The 23,672-nt window shown below is 41.3% G+C and overlaps 2 protein-coding genes across 2 annotated transcripts; one reads left to right on the top strand and one right to left on the bottom strand.

Annotated features, from left to right (window-relative positions):
- Positions 1–283: 283 nt before the first annotated feature.
- LOC127483848 (small ribosomal subunit protein eS17-like) lies at positions 284–2,300 on the top strand. Its single transcript, XM_051823007.1, has 2 exons — positions 284–478; positions 1,899–2,300. The coding sequence occupies exons 1-2, from the start codon at positions 284–286 to the stop codon at positions 2,298–2,300; spliced, it is 597 nt and encodes a 198-aa protein (XP_051678967.1).
- A 6,849-nt stretch (positions 2,301–9,149) lies between these two features.
- On the bottom strand, positions 9,150–10,082 carry LOC100350189 (olfactory receptor 11H4-like). The gene has a single exon (XM_008269604.2). The coding sequence runs from the start codon at positions 10,074–10,076 to the stop codon at positions 9,150–9,152; it is 927 nt and encodes a 308-aa protein (XP_008267826.1). The 5' UTR covers positions 10,077–10,082.
- Between the last annotated feature and the right edge of the window lie 13,590 nt (positions 10,083–23,672).

Raw genomic sequence — 23,672 nt, 5'->3', positions numbered from 1 at the left:
TTTCTCAGTTTTCACTTGTTATTTTTACTTCTCAACAACTCTGAAAATATGACTGTCTGCTTTAATTGCTCTTGTTAGAAATTAATCTGTCAAAACTTCACTGACTAAATTTACAAAGTGGTGTGAGGCTCTCAATGTATTCTAAGTGGAGAACATTTAATGTCTTCCCCCCAATATCCAAGACATCTGAACACCATTCTCCCAAAGTGAACTGTACAGTCAGGCTTCTGTGATTCTTGGGTGATTCCTGAATGTGACTGTGACACATGGGCACTCTTTGAGAATGTGCTGGGGAAAGAGATGTGAAGGGTCCAACACGTGTTTCCTGCCAAGAACACCAGAACAAAGGATTCGAGGATTTGCAGGAGAACCCCACGCTCTTAGCATCCGCCAGTGGGAATACACAGGGGTGGCGATACGCCGTGGCCGGCAGACTTGTCTTTCCTCACCTTCTTGCTGGGATCGGGCTCCTGGAGGAGTATGTGAGAGAAACTCCAGACTCAACAACCTCACTAATGCAATCCAAAAACTCAGTCACTCAGAGATAGGATTCTATGCAGCTCCAGAAACTTCCTTCCAAATGAAATGTGCTATTTATATCAATGATCATTAAGCGTTTACAAGTCTCTCCTGAATAGAATTCATAGTTCCCCAGTGTGTTACTTGGGAGGCACCTATTTTGCTACATCTAATTCTACCTGTATCTGTTTCTGTTTTCTCCTGTGATTTGAGTAATGAGACACAGAAGTTAGATAAATATTTAAGAGAGCCCAAGAAAGCTTCCTCTTTGTGGAGATATCTGATCTCTTCCTTCCCAGGAACTGAACTTCAGGGAAAAGGGTGGTTAATACAGGAGAAGTGAGAGAGAAAGAAAATGTGCGTATCAGTGTGTATCTGTGGTCTCTCCAAAATAGAATTGCTTTATTCTTTTTCTTAAATCCATGTAATTAACAAACATTTATTATGGGCTTACTATGTGTCAGACTTGTTAAATTCTGAGTACACACAGGTGTTTGGAACCAATAAAGGTCAAAATTTCATGAAGATCACATGTTTGTTTTGGGTTAAAAAATAAAGAAATGAAGCAAATCTCTTTTGTATAAGATGAACTAGTCTTGTTTCATTCTTGGTACATAACCCATAGGCACTTAAATTAAGAAAATTCTTTGTGTATAAATAGTTTTTATAATCAATTTTTAAAACACAGTTATCTTTAAAAAAAAAAGATTTATTTATTTTACTTGAAAGAGTTACATAGAGAGAGAAGTCCTCCATGTGCTGGTTCACTCCCCAATTGGCCACAGTAGCCAGAGCTGCGCTGATCTAAAGCCAGGAGCCAGGAGCTTCCTCTGGGTCTCCCACATGGGTGAAGGGGCCTGAGGATTTGGGCCATCTTCCAGGACATCTTTCTCAGGACACAGCAGAGAGCTGGATCAGAAGTAGAGTTGCCGGGACTTGAACTGGTGCCCGTATGGGATGTGGGCACTGCAGGTGGCAGCCCCACCCACTACGCCACAGCACCAGCCCCAAACACAGTTATCTTTTTACAAAGATTTATTTATTTATTTGAAAGAGAGAGAGAGAGAGAGAGAGAGACCCCTTCTGTCAACTGGTTTACACAATGGCCAGAGCTGGATAAAGTTGAAGCCAGAAGCCAGGAACTCCATCTGTGCCTCCATGTAGGTGGCAGGGACCCAAGCACTTGGGCCATCTTCCACTGCCTTCCTTGGCACATGAGCAGGGAGCTGGATTGGAAGTGGAGCAGCCGGATTCAAACCAACACTCCAGTATGGGATTTTGTCATTGCAGGCAGCAGCTTAACCTGCTGCACCACAGTGCTAGCTCCCCCTCTTTCAACGTTAAGTATAACTTGAACACATCTGTTTGAAAGAGCTTAGAGTTCCATAAAAGTCTATCAGGCTCTTTTAATCAGGACAGCCAACACCTCAACTGTGAACAAAGCAGCCTGGGTCTTCATTGAGAAGTACCGCACCTGCCTGGGCAAAGACTTCCACATCAACAAGTGGGTGTGTGGGGAGATCACGCTCATCCTCACCAAGAAGCTCTACTGCAAGATAGCAGGGTCTGTCACAGCCCTGATGGGGTGGATTCAGGAGGAGGAGAGAGAAAGGAGAGAGAATTTTGTTCCTGAGGTCTCAATTCTGGATATGGAGACCATTGAAGTAGATCCTGACAACAATGCAATGCTGCAGCTTTTGGACGTTGGCAGTCTGTCCAACCTGCAAATCACTCAGTCTACAGTTGGGATGAATTTAAAAATGCCACATGGAGCCATTTGAATCTTTATGCTATGCCGTCCTATTTTTTTTAAAGATTTCTTTATTTATCTGAAAGTCAGAGTTACACACAGAGAGAAAGAGAGGCAGAGAGGCAGAGAAGCAGAGAGAGAGAGAGAGAGAGAGAGGTCTTCCACACACTGGTTCACTCCCCAATTGGCCACAATGGCCAAAGCTGCACCAATCTGAAGCCAGGAGCCAGGGGCTTCCTCTGGGTCTTCCCACGAGGGCACAGGGGCCCAAGGACTTGGGCCATCTTCTGCTGCTTTTCCAGTTCATAGCAGAGAGCTGAATCAGAAATGGAGCAGCTGGGTCTCAAACTGGTGCACCTATGGGATGCTGGCACTGCAGGGGGCAGCTTTACCTGCTATGCCACAGTGCCGGCCCCTGCTATCCTATTTTTAATATTTTTAATAAATATCATTTAATAATTGAATACATATTATTATAAAAAATAAATTTAATAATTTAATAAATATTAATTAAAATAATATTTTTAGTAAATGGGATAACAGCCAAAACAACAACAAAAGCCCATCTTTAAGGTTATTGTCTAACATGATACAACATTAGCGTAAGTGACAGTTTGGCACTATAAATGGTTCCGAGTTGCAAGTATTAAGTCACTCAGGCTCGGCTCAGTCTGATGTTAGGAGCTTCTTCCAGATCTCCCACACAGGTGCAAGGGGCCACTGCACTTGGACCATCTTCTGCTGTTTTCCCAGGTGCATTAGAAGGGAGCTGGTTTGGAAATGGAGCAACCAGGTCTTGAACCAGTACCCATATGGTATGTGGGCATTGCAGGTGGTGGCTTTACCCACTAATGCCACAATTCCACCACCTTTTATTTATTTATTTACATATTTGTTTATTTATTTATTTAAGAGAGGGTGTGTGTGTGTGTGTGCACTCTAATCCACTGGTTTACTCCCTAGATGCTTATATGGCCAAGATTGAGCCCGTACAGTCAGGAGTCAAGAACTCCATCTACATCTCCCCTGTGCCTCCCAGATTCTGCACTAGCATGAAGTTGCGGTTTAGAGCTGGAACTGGATCTCAAACTCAGGTATGTGGACACCTTAATTCTTATCTTAACTGCCTGCCTGGAGGGGCTTTTTAAAAAAGCCTGGCCTAAAAGACTTCTTGGAAAAGACCCCAGAAGCACAGGCAGTCAAAGCCAAAATTAACATTTGGGATTGCATCAAATTGAGAAGTTTCTGTACTTCAAAAGATACAGTCAGGAAAGTGAAGAGACAACTGACAGAATGGGAAAAAATATTTGCAAACTATGCAACAGATAAAGGGTTGACAACCAGAATCTACAAAGAAATCAAGAAACTCCACAACATCAAAACAAACAACCCACTTAAGAGATGGGCCAAGGATCTCAATAGACATTTTTCAAAAGAGGAAACCCATAGGGCCAACAGACACATGAAAAATATTCAGGATCATAAGCAATCAGGGAAATGCAAATCAAAACCACAATGAGGTTTCACCTCACCCCGGTTAGAATGGCTCATATACAGAAATCTACCAACAACAGATGCTGGTGAGGATGTGGGGAAAAAGGGACACTAACCCACTGTTGGTGGAATGCAAACTGGTAAAGCCACTATGGAAGTCAGTCTAGAGATTCCTCAGAAACCTGAATATAACTCTACCATTCAACCTAGCCATACTACTCCTTGGAATTTACCCAAAGGAAATTAAATTGACAAACAAACAAGCTGTCTGCACATTAATGTTTATTGCAGCTCAATTCACAATAGCTAAGACCTGGAACCAACCCAAATGCCCATCAACAGTAGACTGGATAAAGAAATTATGGGACATGCACTCTATAGAACAGTGTACAGCAGTCAAAAACAATGAAATCCGGTCATATGCAACAAGATGGAGGAATCTGGAAAACATCAAGCTGAGTGAATTAAGCCAGTCCCAAAGGGACAAATATCATATGTTCTCCCTGATTGGTAACAACTCACCAAGCACCAAAAAGGAAACCTGTTGAAGCGAAATGGACACTATGAGAAACAATGACTGGATCAGCTCTTGTCCTTACTGTTGATGTACAATGTAATACTTTATCCACTTTAGTATTTTTTTTTGTTCTAGTACTATTGGTTGAACTCTGTAATTAACACACAATTATTCTTAGGTGTTTAAATTTTAACTGAAAAGTGATCCTGTTAAATATAAGAGTGGGAATAAGAGAGGGAGGAGATGTACAATTTGGGACATGCTCAATCGGACTTTCCCCAAATGGTGGAGTTAGAAATGTCCCAGGGAATTCCAATTCAATCCCATCAAGGTGGCATGTACCAATGCCATCTCACTAGTCAAAATGATCAACTTCAGTTCACAATTGATCACACTGATAGGTCTAAGAGTCAAAGGGATCACACAAACAAGACTAGTGTCTGCGAATACTAACTGATAGAATAAAAAAGGAAGAGAACGATCCAACATGGGAAACGGGATACACAGCAGACTCATAGAATGGCAGATGTCCTAAACAGCACTCTGGCCTCAGAATCAGCCCTTAAGGCATTCGGATCTGGCCGAAAAGCCTATGAGAGTATTTTAGGCATGGAAAGCCAAGATACTCTGGGGGGAAAAAATGAGGATCTAAATGAAAGATCTCTGTGAGTGAGATCCCAGTGGAAAGAACGGGCATCAAAGAAGGAGGTACCTTTCTCTGAAGGGAGGAGAGAACTTCCACTTTGACTATAACCCTGTCGGAATAAGATCGAAGTCGGTGAACTGAAAATGCTTCCATAGCCTTGGCAACTCATGAATAGAGCCTAGGGAGATTACTGAGGCCATAAATAAGAGTGCCAATTTGTTAAGTCAACAACAGGAGTCACTGTGTACTTACTTCTCATGTGGGATCTGTCCTTAATGTGTTGTCCAATGTGAAGTAATGCTATAACTAGTACTGAAACAGTATTTTTACACTTTGTGTCTCTGTGTGGGTGCAAACTGATGAAATCTTTACTTAATATATACTAAATCGATCTTCTGTATATAAAGAGAATTGAAAAATGAATCTTGGCCGCCACCGCGGCTCACCAGGCTAATCCTCCGCTGGCACACCGGGTTCTAGTCCTGGTCAGGGCACCGGATTCTTTCCCGGTTGCCCCTCTTCCAGGCAATCTCTCTGCTGTGGCACGGGAAGGCAGTGGAGGATGGCCCAAGTGCTTGGGCCCTGCACCCCATGGAGACCAGGAGAAGTACCTGGTTCCTGCCATTGGATCAGTGCGGTGCGCCGGCAGCAGCACGCCGGCTGCGGCGACCATTTTGGGGGTGAACCAACGGCAAAGGAAGACCTTTCTCTCTGTCTCTCTCTCTCACTGTCCACTCTGCCTGTCAAAAAAAAAATGAATCTTGATGTGAATGGAATGGGAGAGGGAGCAGGAGTTGGGAGGGGTGCGAGTGGGAGGGAAATTATTGGGGGGGAAGCCATTGTAATCCATAAACTGTACTTTGGAAATTTATATTTACTAAAGAAAAAGAAAAAGAAAAAAAAAGCCTGGCCTAGGTAGGGAATGGTGGAGAAGATTATTCAGGCACCATATGAAATGGGGAGATCTAGATTTTAAAAAAATGGGAAGTGAATGTAAGCGAAACTGAACTTTATGAGAAACTGGTAGGTTAGCCACAGTGCTCACTAGGCTAACCCTACGCCTGTGGCGCCGGCACCCTGGGTTCTAGTCCCAGTTGGGGTGCTGGATTCTGTCCCGGTTGCTCCTCTTCCAGTCCAGCTCTCTGCTGTGGCCCGGGAAGGCAGTGGAGGATGGCCCAAGTGCCTGGGCCCTGCACCTGCATGGGAGACCATGAGGAAGCACCTGGCTCTTGGCTTTGGATCGGCACAGCAGCCATGGCGGCCATTTTGGGGGTGAACCAACGGAAGGAAGATCTTTCTCTCTGTCTCTTTCTCTCACTGTCTAACTCTGCCTGTCAAAAAAAAAGAGAGAGAGACTGGTAGGGTAATGGAAATCAAACCATGACACAGAAAACCTGTATCCTTGCTTAGTGTTTTCAACTGATAGGTTAAAAGCTTGGTGAGATCTTGCTTGTTCAAACACTTGATATGTGTTCTTCTTCCCTGAGTACTCCATAGAGCTGATATGTGGATGAAATGAGATAATGGATGTGAAAATATTTTGTAAATGTCTATGACTATACAGAGCCTCGGGGGTGGATTCTGCACTTTCCCATTTGACTTAAGATGTTCATATATCTATTCCAGAATCAGAATTTCCTTCTAGAGTCTAGGAGGGCTTCCCATTCCAAAACTGTCTCCTACTAGAATGTAACCTTCCTATGGCTAGAGGTTTATTTTTTAATTTTTCATTTATTTATTTTACTTGAAAGGCAGAATTACAGAGAGATAGAGAGAAAGAGGTCTTCCATCCATTGGTTCACTCCACAAATGGCCAAACAGAGCAGGATATGGGCCAGTCCGACAGGGGCCCATGCACTTTGGCCAGCCTTTGCTGCTTTCCCAGGCATATTAACAGAGAGCTGGATCAGAAATGGAGCATCCAGGACCTGAATTGGTGCTTCTATGGGATGCTGGTGCCACAGGCCAGCTATATGCCTTGGGGCTTTACACACAATGCCACAGCGCCAGCCCCTCATTCATTTATCAGAGACAGAGAAAGCAAGATAGAGGGAGGGAGTTAGGGAGGGAGTGAGATAGAGATAGAGATAGAGAGAGAGAGAGAGAGAGAGAATCACTTCCATTTTCCTGGCCAATTCCCAAATGCCTCAATGACTGGAGCTGAGTTAGGATGACACTGAAAGCCAGGACAGGAGCTTAGCCTGGGCCTCCCACATGACTGGCAGGGACCCTACTCCATGAGCTGATGTTTCCTAGAGTGCCTATTAGCAGGAAATTGGAGTTGGGGGTGGAGATGGGACTCAAACCTAGGCACTCTATTTTGGTCACAGCATATCTTCAGTACTTAGAAGAAACACAGTGTTATTAATATTTATTGAAGGGGCCGACACTGTGATATAGCAGGTAAAGCTGCCGCCTGCAGTAACAGCATCCCATATGGGCACCGGTTCGAATCCCAGCTGCTCCACTTCCAATCCAGCTCTCTGTTAATGGCCTGGGAAGGCAGTAGAAGATGGCCCAAGAGATTGGCCCCTGCACCCATGTGTGAGACCCGAAAGAAGCTCCTGGCTTCAGATCAGCGCAGCTCCGGCCATTGCAGCCATCTGGGGAGTGAACTGGCAGATGGAAGACCTCTCTCTCTCTGCCTCTCCTTCTTTCTCTGTGTAACTCTGACTTTCAAGTAAATAAATCTTTAAAAAATATTTATTGAATAAAAGTGTTAACTAATTTTATGTGATGTTAAATCATATGTGAAATAGTTATCTGTACCCCAATATTCATTGCAGTTCAGTTAACAATAGCTAAGTTATGACATCAACACAGGTATCCATCAACTGAAGACTGGATAAAGAAATTATGGGGGACCGGCTCTGTGGCGCAGTAGGTTAATCCTCCGCCTGTGGCACCAGCATTCCATATGGGTCTGGTTCTAGTCCCAGCTGCCCCTCTTCCAATCCAGCTCTCTGCTATGGCCTGGGAAAACAGTGGAGGATGGCCCAAGTCCTTGGGCCCCTGCACCCACATGAGAGATTGGGAAGAAGCTCCTGGCTCCTGGCTTCAGATTGGCACAGTTCTGGCTGTTGTAGCTATCTGGAGAGTGAACCAATGGAAGGAAGACCTCTCTCTCTCTCTCTCTCTCTCTCTCTCTCCCTCTCACTATCTATAACCCTACTTCTCAAATAAATAAATAAATTATGGGTTATGTACACCATAGAATACTACACAGCAGTTAAAAAAAAAAGAAATCCTGTTGTTTATAACAAAATGGATGAAACTGGAAAACATCATGCTTAGTGAAATAAGCCAGTCCCCAAAGCACAAATACCATATGTTCTCCTTCATCTGTGGTAACTAATAGAGCACCTAAAATGTAATCTATAGAAGTGAAATTGACACTTTGAGATGTGATGACTTTGTCTTCACTGTTGAGGAACAATTTTTTTATACTATTTGTTGAACTTTTTACTTAGTATAGAGTTTATAAATCTTATGGTGTATAAATCTTATGGTATATAAATTTAATTGAAAATAGATTTTCATAAAAAGTAAGAATGGGAATAGAAGAGGGAGAAGGAAGAAGGGTTGGAGTGTGGGTGTGAGGGCAGGTAGGGTGGGAAAATCACTATGTTCCTAACATTGGTTTATGAAAGGCATGAAGCTTGTAATACTTAAATTAAAGGTTTATGGGTAAAGTAAATGCCACTTATGTAAGCCTGGCATTTTCAATTTCTGTCTCCTGAAAGATTTCAGTCATCAAGAAACCAAGCTGATAAGAAAATCATTCTGTATTCAATCCTTTAGTTCTGTATCCGGTAGCATTTACATTTGAATCTTTATTGACTTTCAAAAATACTATTTTTTCTTAAGTGTACCAATGATGATTCGCTTAGGATAAGTGCTCTACCTCTACCTTCTACTTCAAGCCTCCGAAAATCAGAACCACCACAGCCTGAAATATCACAGAAAAAAATACTCTCATACAGCATCTGCATCTGATGAAATCACTCACATCAAAAATATGGCTGTTACAATTGGACTGTAACATGATTCAATTAGGTTTAGCTTTGCCCTGTTAGTTGAAGATCAAAATAATGAGTGGTCTCCCGAAGAATATATCTTCTTTAAAGTGTTTTGGAGGTGTGGTGGCAGGACATCAAGCCTTTCTTAATTGATCTTTCTGTCTGAACAATGGTTTGCTTGGTCTCACATGGATTCCGTTTTGCTCATTCTATCCACAGAACTTTCTTCAGTGCAACCTTCATGTCCTTGTTTCGTAAGCTGTAAATCAGGGGGTTTAAGAAGGGAGTCACCACAGAATAGAACAAAGTTGTAATCTTCTGAATTTCAGCTGGGTTTTCAGCTGTGGGGCTCACATACATCACCAAGAGGGCCCCAAAGAACAAACAGACCAGTGTCAGATGTGATCCGCAGGTTGAAAAAGCCTTCTGCCGGCCAGCTGCTGATGGAACTTTTAGCACAGCTCTCAGTAAAAGGGAATAAGAGCCAAGGATGCACAGAAGAGTGAGAATGATAATGAGGCTGCTCAGGGTATAGAAGACCATCTCTGTAGCGGGAGCTGGGGCACAGGACAGAGCCATCAGGGGGTCCAAGTCACACAAAAAGTGATCGACGATGTTGGGTCCACAAAAAGGCAACTGAGAGAGTTGCACAGTAGAGCCCAAGTAACTAAGAAACCCAAACACCCAGCAAGTAGACATTAAGATACAGCAGAGTCGGGGGGTCATGATGACTGGGTAATGCAATGGTCGGCAGATGGCGAGGTACCTGTCATATGCCATGATGCAGAGGAAATACGTCTCAGTTGTACCCAGGGAAGTGAAAAAATAGAACTGGAGGAAACAGCCAACGAAAGAGATGGTTTTTGCTTCTGAGAGGAAATTGACTAGCATTCTGGGTACGGTAGAAGTGACATACCAGATTTCAAGGAAAGCAAAATTCCCCAGGAGAACATACATTGGGGTATGGAGCCGTTTGTCCAACATCACAGCACAGACAATGGCCCCGTTCCCCATTGTGGTGAAAATATAGACGCCAAAGAACAATGAGAAGAGAAATATTTGCATCTCTTTACAGCCTGGGAATCCAAGGAGGACAAATTGTGTCACAGTTCCTGTCTCTGATTTGTTCATGAATCCAGAACTGCAGGGAACATAGAGAACATCATTATGCAAGTTGTTTTATTTCCCGAGAGACTCGGAGCAAAGCTACATGAGGTGCATACTTCGCTGATTTAGCAATTAATTTGCAATAAGCAATCCATTGACTTCTGGCCCTTTATTTTAAAACCACTAAATCACCGGTCATAATGATCTCAAATTTTAACAAAACTAGAGTCATAACAACAGAATCTGGGGTTTCTTTATCAGTGTATTAGATTTTTTTAAAAAATCCTCTTTTCCTTTTGAAGTTTTGAAAGTTTGGGTGCATTAGCCTCTTTGAAAGGTAAGAACAGGGGGTTGGCACCGTGGCACAATAGGTTAATCCTCCACCTGCGATGCCAGCATCCCATATGGGTGCCGGTTCTGTCCCGGTTGCTCCTCTTCCAGTCCAGCTCTCTGCTGTGTGGCCTGGGGAAGCAGTGGAGGATGGCCCAAGTCCTTGGGCCCTTGCCCCCACGTAGGAGACCAGGAGGAAGCACCTGGCTCCTGGCTTCGGATCGGCACAACGCCGGCCGTGGCGGCCATTTGGGGAGTGAACCAATGGAGGGAAGACCTTTCTCTCTGTCTCTGTTTCTCACTGTCTGTAACTCTACATCTCAAATAAATTAAAAAAAAAAGGTAAGCACAGTGACTGCCAGTTTGGATTTTCCCCCCACTTATGCTTAATTATTTCTAATGAAGTTTTTACTTCGAGTTAATTTTTAAACCCAGAATTAGGAGTAGAATAACTACTTTTGTGGGACATCTCTGCCCAAGTGAAAAGTACTTGACATACTTCTCAGGTGCTCTAGAACTGTGCATATCTGCTAGGCATTCTGAGTTCTTTACATCATAATAATTTTCTTTCATACCATAATAATGATTTACAAATCTCAACAGAGAAACCAAGAGGGAAGGTCATAATGATTTTTTTTCCTCTGGAGAGTAAGGAATTTAAAATTCCTTCACAAAAGTCTTTGAACAGAGTTTGTTTCATACTTTTGTATGAAATATAAATATAGAAAGTAAATGATTTAAAAAAGAAAGTAAACGATTAAAGGAAAGGCATTGTCTCACCTGTGGTGTGCATCTAAGTAACGGGAATAAGGTAAAGGCACATTGTAGAAGGTGACAATCAAGCACAGCATCAGTTTCCTAAAGTCATTTATGCATCAAATTTCTGAATAATGAGGTGTTCCTCAGGTGAATCGTCAGGCAAAGAAGTTTAAAGGAAATGTTAAACTGAGGGGGATCTGAGTAGCTGGGCACTGGAATCAACAGTTCATTAAGACACAACATATTGTTATGTACTGGAGATATTGTGGACAAAGTCATGCACCCAGAACCCCACACAAGTTTGCAAAAACATGCCAGTATTATCAAGGGACTCCACTAGAACTAGCACCCTTAGATACCTAAGGAAAAAGTTCGGGGAAGCTCAGTCAGAGAGCAGTCACTTAGCCTTCCTGACAGGGCTAAGTGCAGACAGACCTGGGCACAAACACTGTGTCTTCCTGCTGCCTCTCCTCTCTTTACATGGAATCAGAACCCGGGGCTGACCCCGATGAGCCAAGGTAACTGAGGGAACTTCTTTCTCTCCTTCCCCAAGTGCTCCAGAGAAACAGTTACAGCATCAGCGCCCTTGTTTGGGGCAACAGCGTAGCCAGTGGCAAGCAGCACTGTCTACAGTCAGCCCTTGAAGTTGGCTTCAACAAACAGGTTGATATGTTCATCAAGGGCTGTACAGACGGTCCCTGATCCAGGACACTTCAACTTAATGATTTTTGACTTCAAAATGGCATGGGAGCAGTATGCATTCAGTAGAATCTGGGCTTCAAATTTTGAACTTTTTCCTCTCCAAGGGTGGTGGGACGTGATACACCCTCAGGATGCTGGGTGGCAGCAGCGGGTCACAGCTCCCAGTCAGCCAGGCATTCACGAGGGTAAACAGCTGATCCCCCACAGTGCGCTGTGTTGCTAAGTTATGATGAGTGTTAGCTTAAGAATTTAGAATGCATTTTCAGCATTTGATGAATTTGTCAGTCCGTGTCTCAGTGGCAAGTTAAAGAACTTCTGAGTAAAAGAACTTCTTACCTCCGACACCCAGTTCTTTCAGCTGATTTGCCCATCAGAGAGAGTTGAGCAGTTTTATATATTACTTGCTTTTCTGCAGAGTAGCTGGAAGCAGGGGACTACGAATCTCATGAGAGATCTTAGAAAGAAGGAACAGGTGACCGAGGAAGGGCGTGTCATTGACGCCCGCCAGGGCTGCAATTACAGTTTTCTCCTGGAGATGACTGCCATGGCTTCTGTCTCCCCTTGGGCGGGCTTAGGACTCCCTCAGGACCCTTGCTAGAGCATCCTTCCTCCCATCCCCTGTTTTAACACAGTTTAGGGTAAATTGGACCCCAGAGCACAGGCAGGGAGAATGCCTTAAACGGCGAAGGTGAGATGTCTGTTGATTTCCAGAGAACTTTGTGTTCACAGTGTACATTGTTTGTATGCTGTTTATATACTTGGCATCTGTAAATTTTTACTTCCAGTCTGTACTGATACCTCATTTGTTTTCTGTTTGCCCTACCTGTTCTTTGTTCCTTTATTCCTTCTTTTTTCTTTTGGATTATTCAAGTACTTTTATTACTTTATTTTCTTCTTAAGCTTTTCATGATGGTTTAAATGTCTTTCATTGCGGTAAAATATAACCATATACAAATGTGTGATAATTATAAAAATTACAATTTTAATTAGCTATATTTTTCTGTAACATCAAGCACATTCACATTGTCAAACAATCACAACTACTATCTATCTGCAGAATTTTTTCACCGTCTCAAACTGAAATGCTCTACCCTTTAAACAATTTCCAGGCCAGTTCCATTGTCTGGAAACCACCTTTCAACTTTTCTGTCTACAAACGACTACTCTAGGTATCTCATATAAACAAAATCACACATTTGTCCTTTTGTGACTGGCTTATTTCACTTGGCATAATGTGTTCAAGGTTTATCCATGTTGTAGCATATGTAACCTTATTTCTTCTTGTCTTTCTCCTTCCTTTTCTTCTTCCTTCTTCTTCTACCACACTCCCCCTTCTTCTAGTAATAACCATCCTAATGGGTGTGAGTTGGTCTCTCATGTGGCTTTGATTTGTATTTCATTAATGATTAGTAACGTTGAGCATTTCTTCATGTGCTTATTGTACATCTTCTTTGGAGAAATGCCTGTTCAAAACTTTTGCCTACTTTCAAATTAGGTTTTGCTATTTTTGTTGAGCCATAAGAGTTCATATATTCTGGATATTCTGATCTATAATTTGAAAATATTTTCTCTTATTCCATGGATTGTCTTCTTATTCTGTTGATAGCGTCCTTTGAGGAACAAAAGTTTCTAATTGTGATGTGGTTCTATTTCTCTGCTGTTTTGTTGTGGTTACCAGGATTTTGGTGTCATATCCATATCCAAGAAATTATTGCCAAATTAAATATTTTAAAACCCTGTCTCCTATGTTTTTGTCTAAAAGATTTATATTTTTAGGTCTTATGTTTCGGTTTTGATTCATTTGGAATTAAAGCCTAAGTATACAGCATAAGCTTGAGGTTCAACTTCAGCATTTTACATATGGATATCCAGTTTTTCCATCACCATCAAGTGAAAAGACTATCCTTTCCTATAATAAATAGTATTGCCACTCTTGTTCAAAATCATTTGACCAACCATGGGAGTGTTTATTTGGTATTTCTGTAATTTTCCATTTGTTTATGTGTCTGTCTTTATGCCAGTACCACACAGTTTTGATTACTGTAGCTTTGTCATAAGTTTTAAACTCAGGAAATACTGGACAGCCAACTTTATTCAGTTTTAAATGTTGTTTTCAATATTTGGGATCCCTTGAAGTTTCATGACAATTTTAGGACGGATTTTTTTCTATTTCTATTGCCTTGATTGTGTTGAGGATTGTTCCTTCTCCACTCAGTTTGTTTAAGGATTTTATCATGAAATGGTGTTATATTTTATCAAATGCTTTCTCTGAATCCATTGAGATAATCATATGGTTTTTATTCTTCAATTTGTTTTTTTTAATAAATCTTTTTTTTTTTTGACAGGCAGAGTGGACAGTGAGAGAGACAGACAGACAGAAAGGTCTTCCTTTGCTGTTGGTTCACCCTCCAATGGCCACCGCGGCCGGCGCGCTGCGGCCAGCGCACCACGCTGATCCAATGGCAGGATCCAGGTACTTATCCTGGTCTCCCATGGGGTGCAGGGCCCAAACACTTGGGCCATCCTCCACTGCACTCTCTGGCCACAGCAGAGAGCTGGCCTGGAAGAGGGGCAACCGGGACAGAATCCGGTGCCCCAACCGGGACTAGAACCCGGTGTGCCGGCGCGGCAAGGTGGAGGATTAGCCTAGTGAGCCGCGGCGCCAGCTTATTCTTCAATTTGTTAATGTGATGTATTGTTGCATCCACTCGTCAGCTAAAACAAAATATTACAAAAACTAGTGAAGTCACACATGAATTTCATTGAAAATGAGAAGCAAATGAGACACAAATGAGAGGCAAGAGAACCGGGACTGGCCACCGATCAGGACCAACACTCCTTACCAGAGTGTAGCCCCCAACAGGGGGTTACAAAGCTTTTTATAGTGTTCTGTCCACTAGGGCTCACAATTTTGAACGGGACCCCTGGTATGCAGTAACAATAAAGAGGAAAACCAGAATATGGTTGTAAGATAACAGTTAACAACAACAAATGCCATAATAGATCCAAAATATGGTTGTAACATAACAGTGAAGGACATATTTCGGTCAACCTAGTTCCTGGGAATTTGGGCCCGTATAGTTTCACAAGATACACCCTTAGCCATTAGCAAGCAAAGCTAATATGTACAGAAGCAAGAGATCTGCAATTAGTTTTTAGCCACACTCACTCCATTTTGATTCTGATTTTACAGTACCACATTTATTGATATATTCCTACACAAATTTGATAAATCCTACCTGGTCCAGGTGGATGATCTTTCTTTTTTTAATTTTTTTCACTTTCATTTAATAAATATGAATTTCCAAAGTATAGCTTATGAATTACAACGGCTTTCTCCTCCCACAACTTCCCTCCCACCCGCAACCCTCCCAACTCCCGCTCCCTCTCCCATTCCATTCACATCAAGATTCATTTTCAATTTTCTTTATATACAGAAGATCAATTTAGTATATATTAAGTAGAGATTTCAACAGTTTGCACCCACACAGAAACACAAAGTGTAAAAATACTGTTTCAGTACTAGTTATAACATTAATTCACATTGAACAACACATTAAGGACAGAGATCCTACATGAGGAATAAGTACACAGTGACTCCTGTTGTTGACTTAACAATTGGGCACTCTTGTTTATGGAGTCAGTAATCTCCTTAGGCTCTTATCATGAGTTGCCAAGGCTATGGAAGCCTTTTGAGTTCACTGACTCCGATCTTATTCAGACAAGGTCATAGTCAAAGTGGAAGTTCTCTCCTCCCTTCAGAGAAAGGTACCTCCTTCTTTGATGGCCCCGTTCTTTCTACTGAGATCTGACTCACAGAGATCTTTCATTTAGGTCCTCTTTTTTTCCCCCAGAGTGTCTTGGTTTTCCATGCCTAAAATACTCTCATGGGCTCTTCAGCCAGATCCGAATGCCTTAAGGGCTGATTCTGAGGCCAGAGTGCTGTTTAGAACATCTGCCATTCTATGAGTCTGATGTGTATCCCGCTTCCCATGTTGGATCGTTCTCTCCCTTTTTTATTCTATCAGTTAGTATTCGCAGACACTAGCCTTGTTTGTGTGATCCCTTTGACTCTTAGACCTATCAGTGTGATCAATTGTGAACTGAAATTGATCACTTTGACTAGTGAGATGGCACTGATACATGCCACCTTGATGGGATTGAATTGGAATTCCCTGGGACATGTCTAACTCCACCATTTGGGGAAAGTCCGATTGAGCATGTCCCAAATTGTACATCTCCTCCCTCTCTTATTCCCACTCTTATATTTAACAGAGATCACTTTTCAGTCAAAATTTAAACACCTAAGAACAATTGTGTGTTAATCACAGAGCTCAACTAATAGTATTAAGTAGAACAAAAAAAAAATACTAAAAGGGGTAAAGTATTAAGTTTTTCATCAACAGTCAGGACAAGGGCTGATCAAGTCATTGTTTTTCATAGTATCCATTTCACTTCAACAGGTTTCCTTTTTGGTGCTCAGTTAATTGTTACCAATCAGGGAGAACATATGATATATGTACATTTGAGACTGGCTTATTTCACTCAGCTTGGTGTTTTCCAGATTCCTCCATTTTGTTGCAAATGACTTGATTTCATTGTTTTTTACTGCCGTATACTATTCTATAGAGTACATGTCCAATAACGTCTTTAACCAGTCTCCTGTTGTGCATTTAGGTTGATTCCAGGTCTTAGCTATTGTGAATTGAGCTGCAATAAACATTAAGGTGCAGACCGCTTTTTTCATTTGTCAATTTAATTTCCTTTGGGTAAATTCCAAGGAGTGGGATGGCTGGGTGGTATGGTAGAGTTATATTCAGATTTCTGAGGAATCTCCAGACTGACTTCCATAGTGGCTTAACCAATTTGCATTCCCACCAACAGTGGGTTAGTGTCCCTTTTTCCCCACATCCTCACCAGCATCTGTTGTTGGTAGATTTCTGTATGTGAGCCATTCTAACCGGGGTGAGGTGAAACCTCATTGTGGTTTTCATTTGCATTTCCCTGATTGCTAGTGACCTTGAACATTTTTTCATGTGCCTGTTGGCCATTTAGATTTCCTCTTGAAAAATGTCTATTAAGGTCCTTGGCCCATCTGTTAAGTGGGTTGTTTGTTTTGTTGTTGTGGAGTTTCTTGATCTCTTTGTAGATTCTGGTTATTAACCCTTTATCTGTTGCATAGTTTGCAAATATTTTTTTCCCATTCTGTCAGTTGTCTCTTCACTCTCCTGACTGTTTCTTTTGCAGTACAGAAACTTCTCAATTTGATGCAATCCCAATAGTTGATTTTGGCTTTGACTGCCTGTGCCTCCCGGGTCTTTTCCAGAAACTCTTTGCCTGTGCCAATATCTTGAAGGGTTTCTCCAATGTTCTCTAGTAACTTGATGGTGTCAGGTCGTAGATTTAGGTCTTTAATCCACGTTGAGTGGATTTTTGTGTAAGGAGTAAGGTAGGGGTCTTGCTTCATGCTTCTACATGTGGAAATCCAGTTTTAGCAGCACCATTTGTTCAATAGACTGTCCTTGCTCCAGGAATTGGTTTAGATCCTTGATCAAATATAAGTTGGCTGTAGATGTTTGGGTTGATTTCTGGTGTTTCTATTCTGTTCCATTGGTCTATCCAACTGTTTATGTACCAGTACCATGGTGTTTTGATTATAACGGCCCTGTAGTTGTCTTGAAATCTGGTATTGACATGGCTCCGGCTTTGTTTTTGGTGTACAAGATCGCTTTAGCTATTCGAGGTCTTCTGTGCCTCCATATGAATTTCAGCATCATTTTTTCTAGATCTGAGAAGAAGGTCTTCAGTATCTTGATTGGTATTGCATTGAATCTGTAAATTGCTTTTGGGAGAATGCACATTTTGATGATATTGATTCTTCTAATCCATGAGCATGGAAGATTTTTCCATTTCTTGGTATCCTCTTCTATTTCTTTCTTTAAGGTTTTGTAATTCTCATTGTAGAGATCTTTAACATCCTTGGTTAAGTTTATTCCAAGGTATTTGATTGTTTTTGTACTATTGTGAATGGGATTGATCTTAGAAGTTCTTTCTCAGCCATGGCATTGCCTGTGTATACAAAGGCTGTTGATTTTTTGTGCATTGATTTTATATCCTGCTACTTGGACAAATTCTTCTATGAGTTCCAATAGTCTCTTAGTAGAGTTCTTTGGATCCCCTAAATAAAGAATCATATCATCTGCAAAGAGGGATAGTTTGACTTCTTCCTTCCCCATTTGTATCCCTTTAATTTCTTTTCTTGCCTAATAGCTCTGGCTAAAACTTCCAGAACTATATTGAATAGCAGTGGTGAGACTGGGCATCCCTGTCTGGAACCAGATCTCAGTGGAAATGCTTCCAACTTTTCCTCATTCAATAGGATGCTGGCCATGGGTTTTTCATAAATTGCTTTAATTGTATTGAGGAATGTTCCTTCTATACCCAATTTTCTTAGAGTTTTCATCATGAAAGTGTGTTGTATTTTATTGAATGCTTTCTCTGCATCTATTGAGATAATCATATGGTTTTTCTTTTGCAGTTTGTTAATGTGGTGTATCACATTGATTGTTTTGCGCACATTGAACCATCCCTGCATACCAGGGATAAATCCCACTTGGTCTGGGTGGATGATCTTTCTGATGTGTTGTTGCATTCTATTGGCCAGAATTTTATTGAAGATTTTTGCATGTATGTTCATTAGCGTTATTTGTCTGTAATTTTCTTTCTTTCTTTCTTTCTTTCTTTCTTTTTTTTTTTTTTTTTTTTTTTTTTTTTTTTTTTTTTGACAGGCAGAGCAGACAGTGAGAGAGAGAGAGACAGAGAGAAAGGTCTTCCTTTGCCATGGGTTAACCCTCTAATGGCCGCCACAGCTGGCATGCTGCAGCCAGCACCCCACACAGATTTGAAGGCAGGAACCAGGTGCTTCTCCTGGTCTCCCATGGGGTGCAGGGCCCAAGCACTTGGGCCATCCTCCACTGCACTCCCGGGACACAACGAAGAGCTGGCCTGGAAGAGGGGCAACCAGGACAGAATCCAGTGCCCCAACTGAGAATAGAAACTGGTGTGCCAGCTCTGCAGGTGGAGGATTAGCCTATTGAGCTGTGGCGCCGGCCTGTAATTTTCTTTCAATGCTGCATCTTTTTCCGACTTAGGGATTAAGGTGACGCTGGCTTCACAGAAAGAATTTGGGAGGATTCCCTCTTTTTCAATTGTTCAGAATAGTTTGAGAAGAATTGGAGTTAGTTCTTCTTTAAATGTCTGGTAGAGTTCCTCAGTGAATATCCAGTCCTGGGCTTTTCTTTGTTGGGAGGACCTTTATTACTGTTTCAATTTATTTCTCAGTTATAGGTCTGTTTAGGTTTTCTATGAATTCCTGGTTCAATTTAGGTAGGCTGCATGTGTCCAGGAATCTATCCATATCTGATAGGTTTCCCTGTTTGTTGGCATACAAGTCCTTGTAGTAATTTCTGATGATTCGTTTTATTTCTGTGGTGTCTGTTGTTACGTTTCCTTTTTCATCTTTGATTTTATTGATTTGTGTCTTTTCTTTTTTTAGTTGATGGGCCAATGTTGTGTCAATTTTGTTTATTTTATCAAAAAACCAGCTCTTCATTTCGCTGATTTTTTGTAATTTTTTTTATTCAATCCTGTTGATTTCTTCTCTGATTTTAATTATTTCTCTTCTCCTACTAGATTTGGGTCTGGTCTGCTGCAGTTTTTCTAGATCCTTGAGATGAATTGAAAGCTCATTTTTTGGTGTCTTTCCAATTTCTTGATGTAGGCACCTATTGCTATAAACTTTCTTCTTAACACTGCCTTTGCTGTATCCCATAAGGTTTTTTTCCTTTTTTTTTTTTCACAGGCAGAGTGGACAGTGAGAGAGAGGGACAGAGAGAAAGCTCTTCCTTTGCCATTGGTTCACCCTCCAATGGCCGCCACAGCCGGCGCACTGTGGCCAGCACATTGTGCTGATCCGAAGCCAGGAGCCAGGTGCTTCTCCTGGTCTCCCATGTGGGTGCAGGGCCCAAGGACTTGGACCATCCTCCACTGCACTCCCTGGCCACAGCAGAGAACTGGCCTGGAAGAGGGGCAACCAGGACAGAATCCGGCACCCCGACTGGGACTAGAACCCTGTGTGCTGGCGCCACAGGTGGAGGATTAGCCTATTGATTTGTGGCGCCAACTCCCAAAGTTTTGATATGTTGTGCTATTATCCTCATTTACTTCCAGAAAGTTTTTGATTTCTCTTTTGATTTCTTCTATGACCTAGTGTTCATTCAGGAGCATGTTGTTCGGTCTCCATGTGTTTGTGTATGCTCTAGGGATTCCTGAGTTGCTAATTTCCAACTTCATTCCACTGTGGTCTGAGAAGCTGCTTTGTATGATCTAATTCTTTTTAATTTGCTGAGACTTGCTTTAAGGCCTAGTATGGGTCAATCCTAGATAAGGTTCCATGCACTGCTGAAAAGAATGTAAATTCTTTAAGTGTAGGATTTAAAGTTCTGTAGATATCTGTTAGATCCATTTGGGTTATAGTGTCATTTAAATCTGTTTGTTTGTTGATCTTCTGTCTGGTTGATCTGTCTATTTCTGAGAGTGGAGTATTGAAGTCCCCCAGTACTATTGTAATGGCGTCTACATCTCCCTTTAAGTCCCTTAGCATATCTTTTAAATAAACAGGTGCCCTGTAATTAGGTGCATATACATTGATAATAGTTACATCTTCCTGTTTAATTGCTCCCTCAATCATTATATAGTGCCCCTCTTTGTCTCTCTTAACAGTTTTTGTGTTAAAGTTTATTTTATCTGATGTTAATATGGCTACACCTGCTCTTTTTTGGTTTCTGTTGGCATGTAATATCTTTTTCCAACCTTTCACTTTCACTCTACATGCATCTTTGTTGGAAAGATGTGTTTCATGTAAGCAGCAAATAGATGGGTTTTGTTCCTTAATCTATTCAGCCAGTTTGTGTCTTTTAACTGGAGAGTTGAGGCCATTAACGTTCAATGTGACTATTGATAAGTAGTAACTATGCCCTGCCATTTTCTCAAAGATATTTTCTAGTATATGCTTTGAACTTGCTGTGCTCTTTTGCTGTGAGGTTTCCTTCCTTTACTGTCTTTCATACTGATGGCTGTGTTTCTGTGTGTAGCACATCTTTAAGCATGTTTTGCAGGGCTGGATGAGTGGCAACAAATTCTTTCAATTTCTGTTTGCTATGAAAGGTCTTTATTTCACCTTCATTCACAAATGAGAGCTTTGCAGGATATAGTATTCTGGGCTGGCAGTTTTCTCTCTTAGTACCTGGGCTATATCTCGCCATTCCCTCTAGCCTGTAGAGTTTCTGATGAGAAGTCTGCTGTGAGTCTAGTTGGAGATCCTCTGAGAGTAATCTGACGCTTCTCTCTTGCACATTTTAGGATCTTTTCTTTATGTTTCACTGTGGTGAGTTTGATTACGACATGTCGTGGTGAAGATCTCTTTTGGTCATGTTTATTAGGGGTTCTATGAGCTTCCTGTAATAGGATGTCTCTGTCCTTCTCCAAACCCGAGAAATTTTCTGCTAGTATCTCGCTAAAAAGGTCTTCTAATTCTTTCTCTCTCTCCATGCCTTCAGGAACTCCTAGAATCCGAATGTTGGATTTTTTAATAGTATCCTGTAGATTCCCAACAATATTTTTTGGATTTCTAATTTCCTCTTCTTTTCTTTGGTTTGACTCTATACTTTCCTGTTCTCTTTCTTCTAAGTCCAATATTCTCCCTTCTGTTTCACTGACTCTGTTTTTAAGGCTCTCTAATGGGTTTGTCATTTGATCTATTGAATTCTTCATGTCATTATGATTTCTCTTCACTACCACAGTTTCATGTTCTACTAGTTGCTTCATTTCATTTTGATTCCTCCTTATGATTTCTTTTTTTTTAAGCTTTTACTTAATGAATATAAATTTCCAAAGTACAGCTTATGGATCACAATGGCTTCCCCCCCATAACGTCCCTCCCACCTGCAACCCTCCCCTTTCCCACTCCCTCTCCCCTTCCATTCACATCAAGATTCATTCTCATTTCTCTTTATATACAGAAGATCAGTTCAGCATACACTAAGAAAAGACTTCAACAGTTTGCTCCCACACAGAAACATAAAGTGAAAAATACTGTTTGAGTACTAGTTATAGCATTAAATCTCAATGTACAGCACACTAAGGACAAAGATCCTACATGAGGAGTAAGTGCACAGTGACTCCTGTTGTTGACTTAACAAATTGACACTCTTGTTTATGGCATCAGTAATCAACCCAGGTTCTTGTCATGAGCTTCCAAGGCTATGGAAGCCCCCTGACTTCACTGACTCTGATCATATTTAGACAAGGCCATGGTCAAAGTGGAAGTTCTCTCCTCCCTTCAGAGAAAGGTACCTCCTTCTTTGATGACCCATTCTTTAACTGGGATCTCACTCATACAGATCTTTCATTTAATTTTTTTTTCAGAGTGTCTTGGCTTTCCATGCCTGAAATACTCTCATGGGCTTTTCAGCCGGATCTGCATGCCTTAAGGGCTGATTATGAGGCCAGAGTGCTGTTTAGGACATCTGCCAGTCTATGGGTCTGCTGTGTATCTCACTTCCCATGTTGGATCATTCTCTCTCTTTTTTATTCTATCAGCTAGTATTTGCAGACACTATTCTTGTTTATGTGATCCTTTTGGTTCTTAGTCCTATCATTATGATCAATTGTGAACAGAAATTGATCACTGGGACTAGTGAGATGGCATTGGTACATGCCACCTTGATGGGATTGAATTGGAATCCCCTGGTATGTTTCTAACTCTACCGTTTGAGGTAAGTCAGCTTGAGCATGTCCCGAATTGCACATCTCTTCCCTCTCTTATTCCCACTCTTATATTTAACAGTGATCACTTTTCAGTTAAGTTTCAGCACTTAAGAGGAATTGTGTATTGATTACAGTATTCAACCAAAAGTATTAAGTAGAACAAACAAAAAAAATACTAAGAGGGATAACATATCAAGTTGCTCATCAACAGTCAGGGTGAGGGCTGATCAAGTCACCATTTCTCATAGTGTTCATTTCACTTTAACAGGTTTCCTTTCTGGTGCTCATTTAGTTGTCACCTATCTGGGAGAACTAGTGGTATTTGTCTCTTTGGGATTGGCTTATTTCACTCAGCATGTTTTCCAAATTCATAACAGGGATCACATTTCAGTTAAAATTTAAACACCTAAGAATAATTGTGTGTTAATTACAGAGTTCAACCAATGGCACTAGAACAAAAAAAATACTAAAATGGATAAAGTATTACATTGTACATCAACCGTCAGGACAAGAGCTGATCAAGTCACTGTTTCTCATAGTGTCCATTTCATTTCAACCTCCTTATGATTTCATTTTCATTAGAGAGATTTTCTATCCTGTCCAGTAAGGATTTCTGTAATTCAAGAAATTGTTTTTGAGAACTTCTTAATGTTCTTATAAATTTTTTGAGATCCATTTCTCCTATCTCATCATCTTCATAATCTTGAATTGGGGTGTCTTGTTCATTTGGAGGCATCATAATGTCTTCCTTGTTCTTGTTTCCTCAGTTCCTGTGTTTGTTGCTTGGCATTGTGGAGATATTCTTTGGTTTCTTTGCTGTAGTGGTTTTTTTCTTTATACTATGACTCTAGCTTAAGTGAACTGTTTGCTTTTGATGGATCCTTAGAGGCTTGTCATGGGTATGGCCAGAGAGCTCTGTTTGGTTCTTCAGGGTTAAGGGTGTGCCAAAGGTGACTCACCCAGGTTGGGTGTGGTAAATTTTCTCTCTTTCTCTATCTCTCT

This window comes from Oryctolagus cuniculus, chromosome 12, assembly GCF_964237555.1.
Source record: "Oryctolagus cuniculus chromosome 12, mOryCun1.1, whole genome shotgun sequence".
In the NCBI taxonomy this organism is placed as follows: domain Eukaryota; kingdom Metazoa; phylum Chordata; class Mammalia; order Lagomorpha; family Leporidae; genus Oryctolagus; species Oryctolagus cuniculus.
This window is presented reverse-complemented; position numbering and strand designations above follow the sequence as displayed.

Bases quoted from the DNA above. Each gene is read 5' to 3' on its own strand.
- LOC127483848 (XM_051823007.1), top strand. From the start codon at position 284: ATGTGCTGGGGAAAGAGATGTGAAGGGTCCAACACGTGTTTCCTGCCA. The intron at 479-1,898 runs GTATGTGAGAGA...GAAAGAGCTTAG, and splicing joins GGGATCGGGCTCCTGGAGGA to AGTTCCATAAAAGTCTATCA.
- LOC100350189 (XM_008269604.2), bottom strand. From the start codon at position 10,076: ATGAACAAATCAGAGACAGGAACTGTGACACAATTTGTCCTCCTTGGA.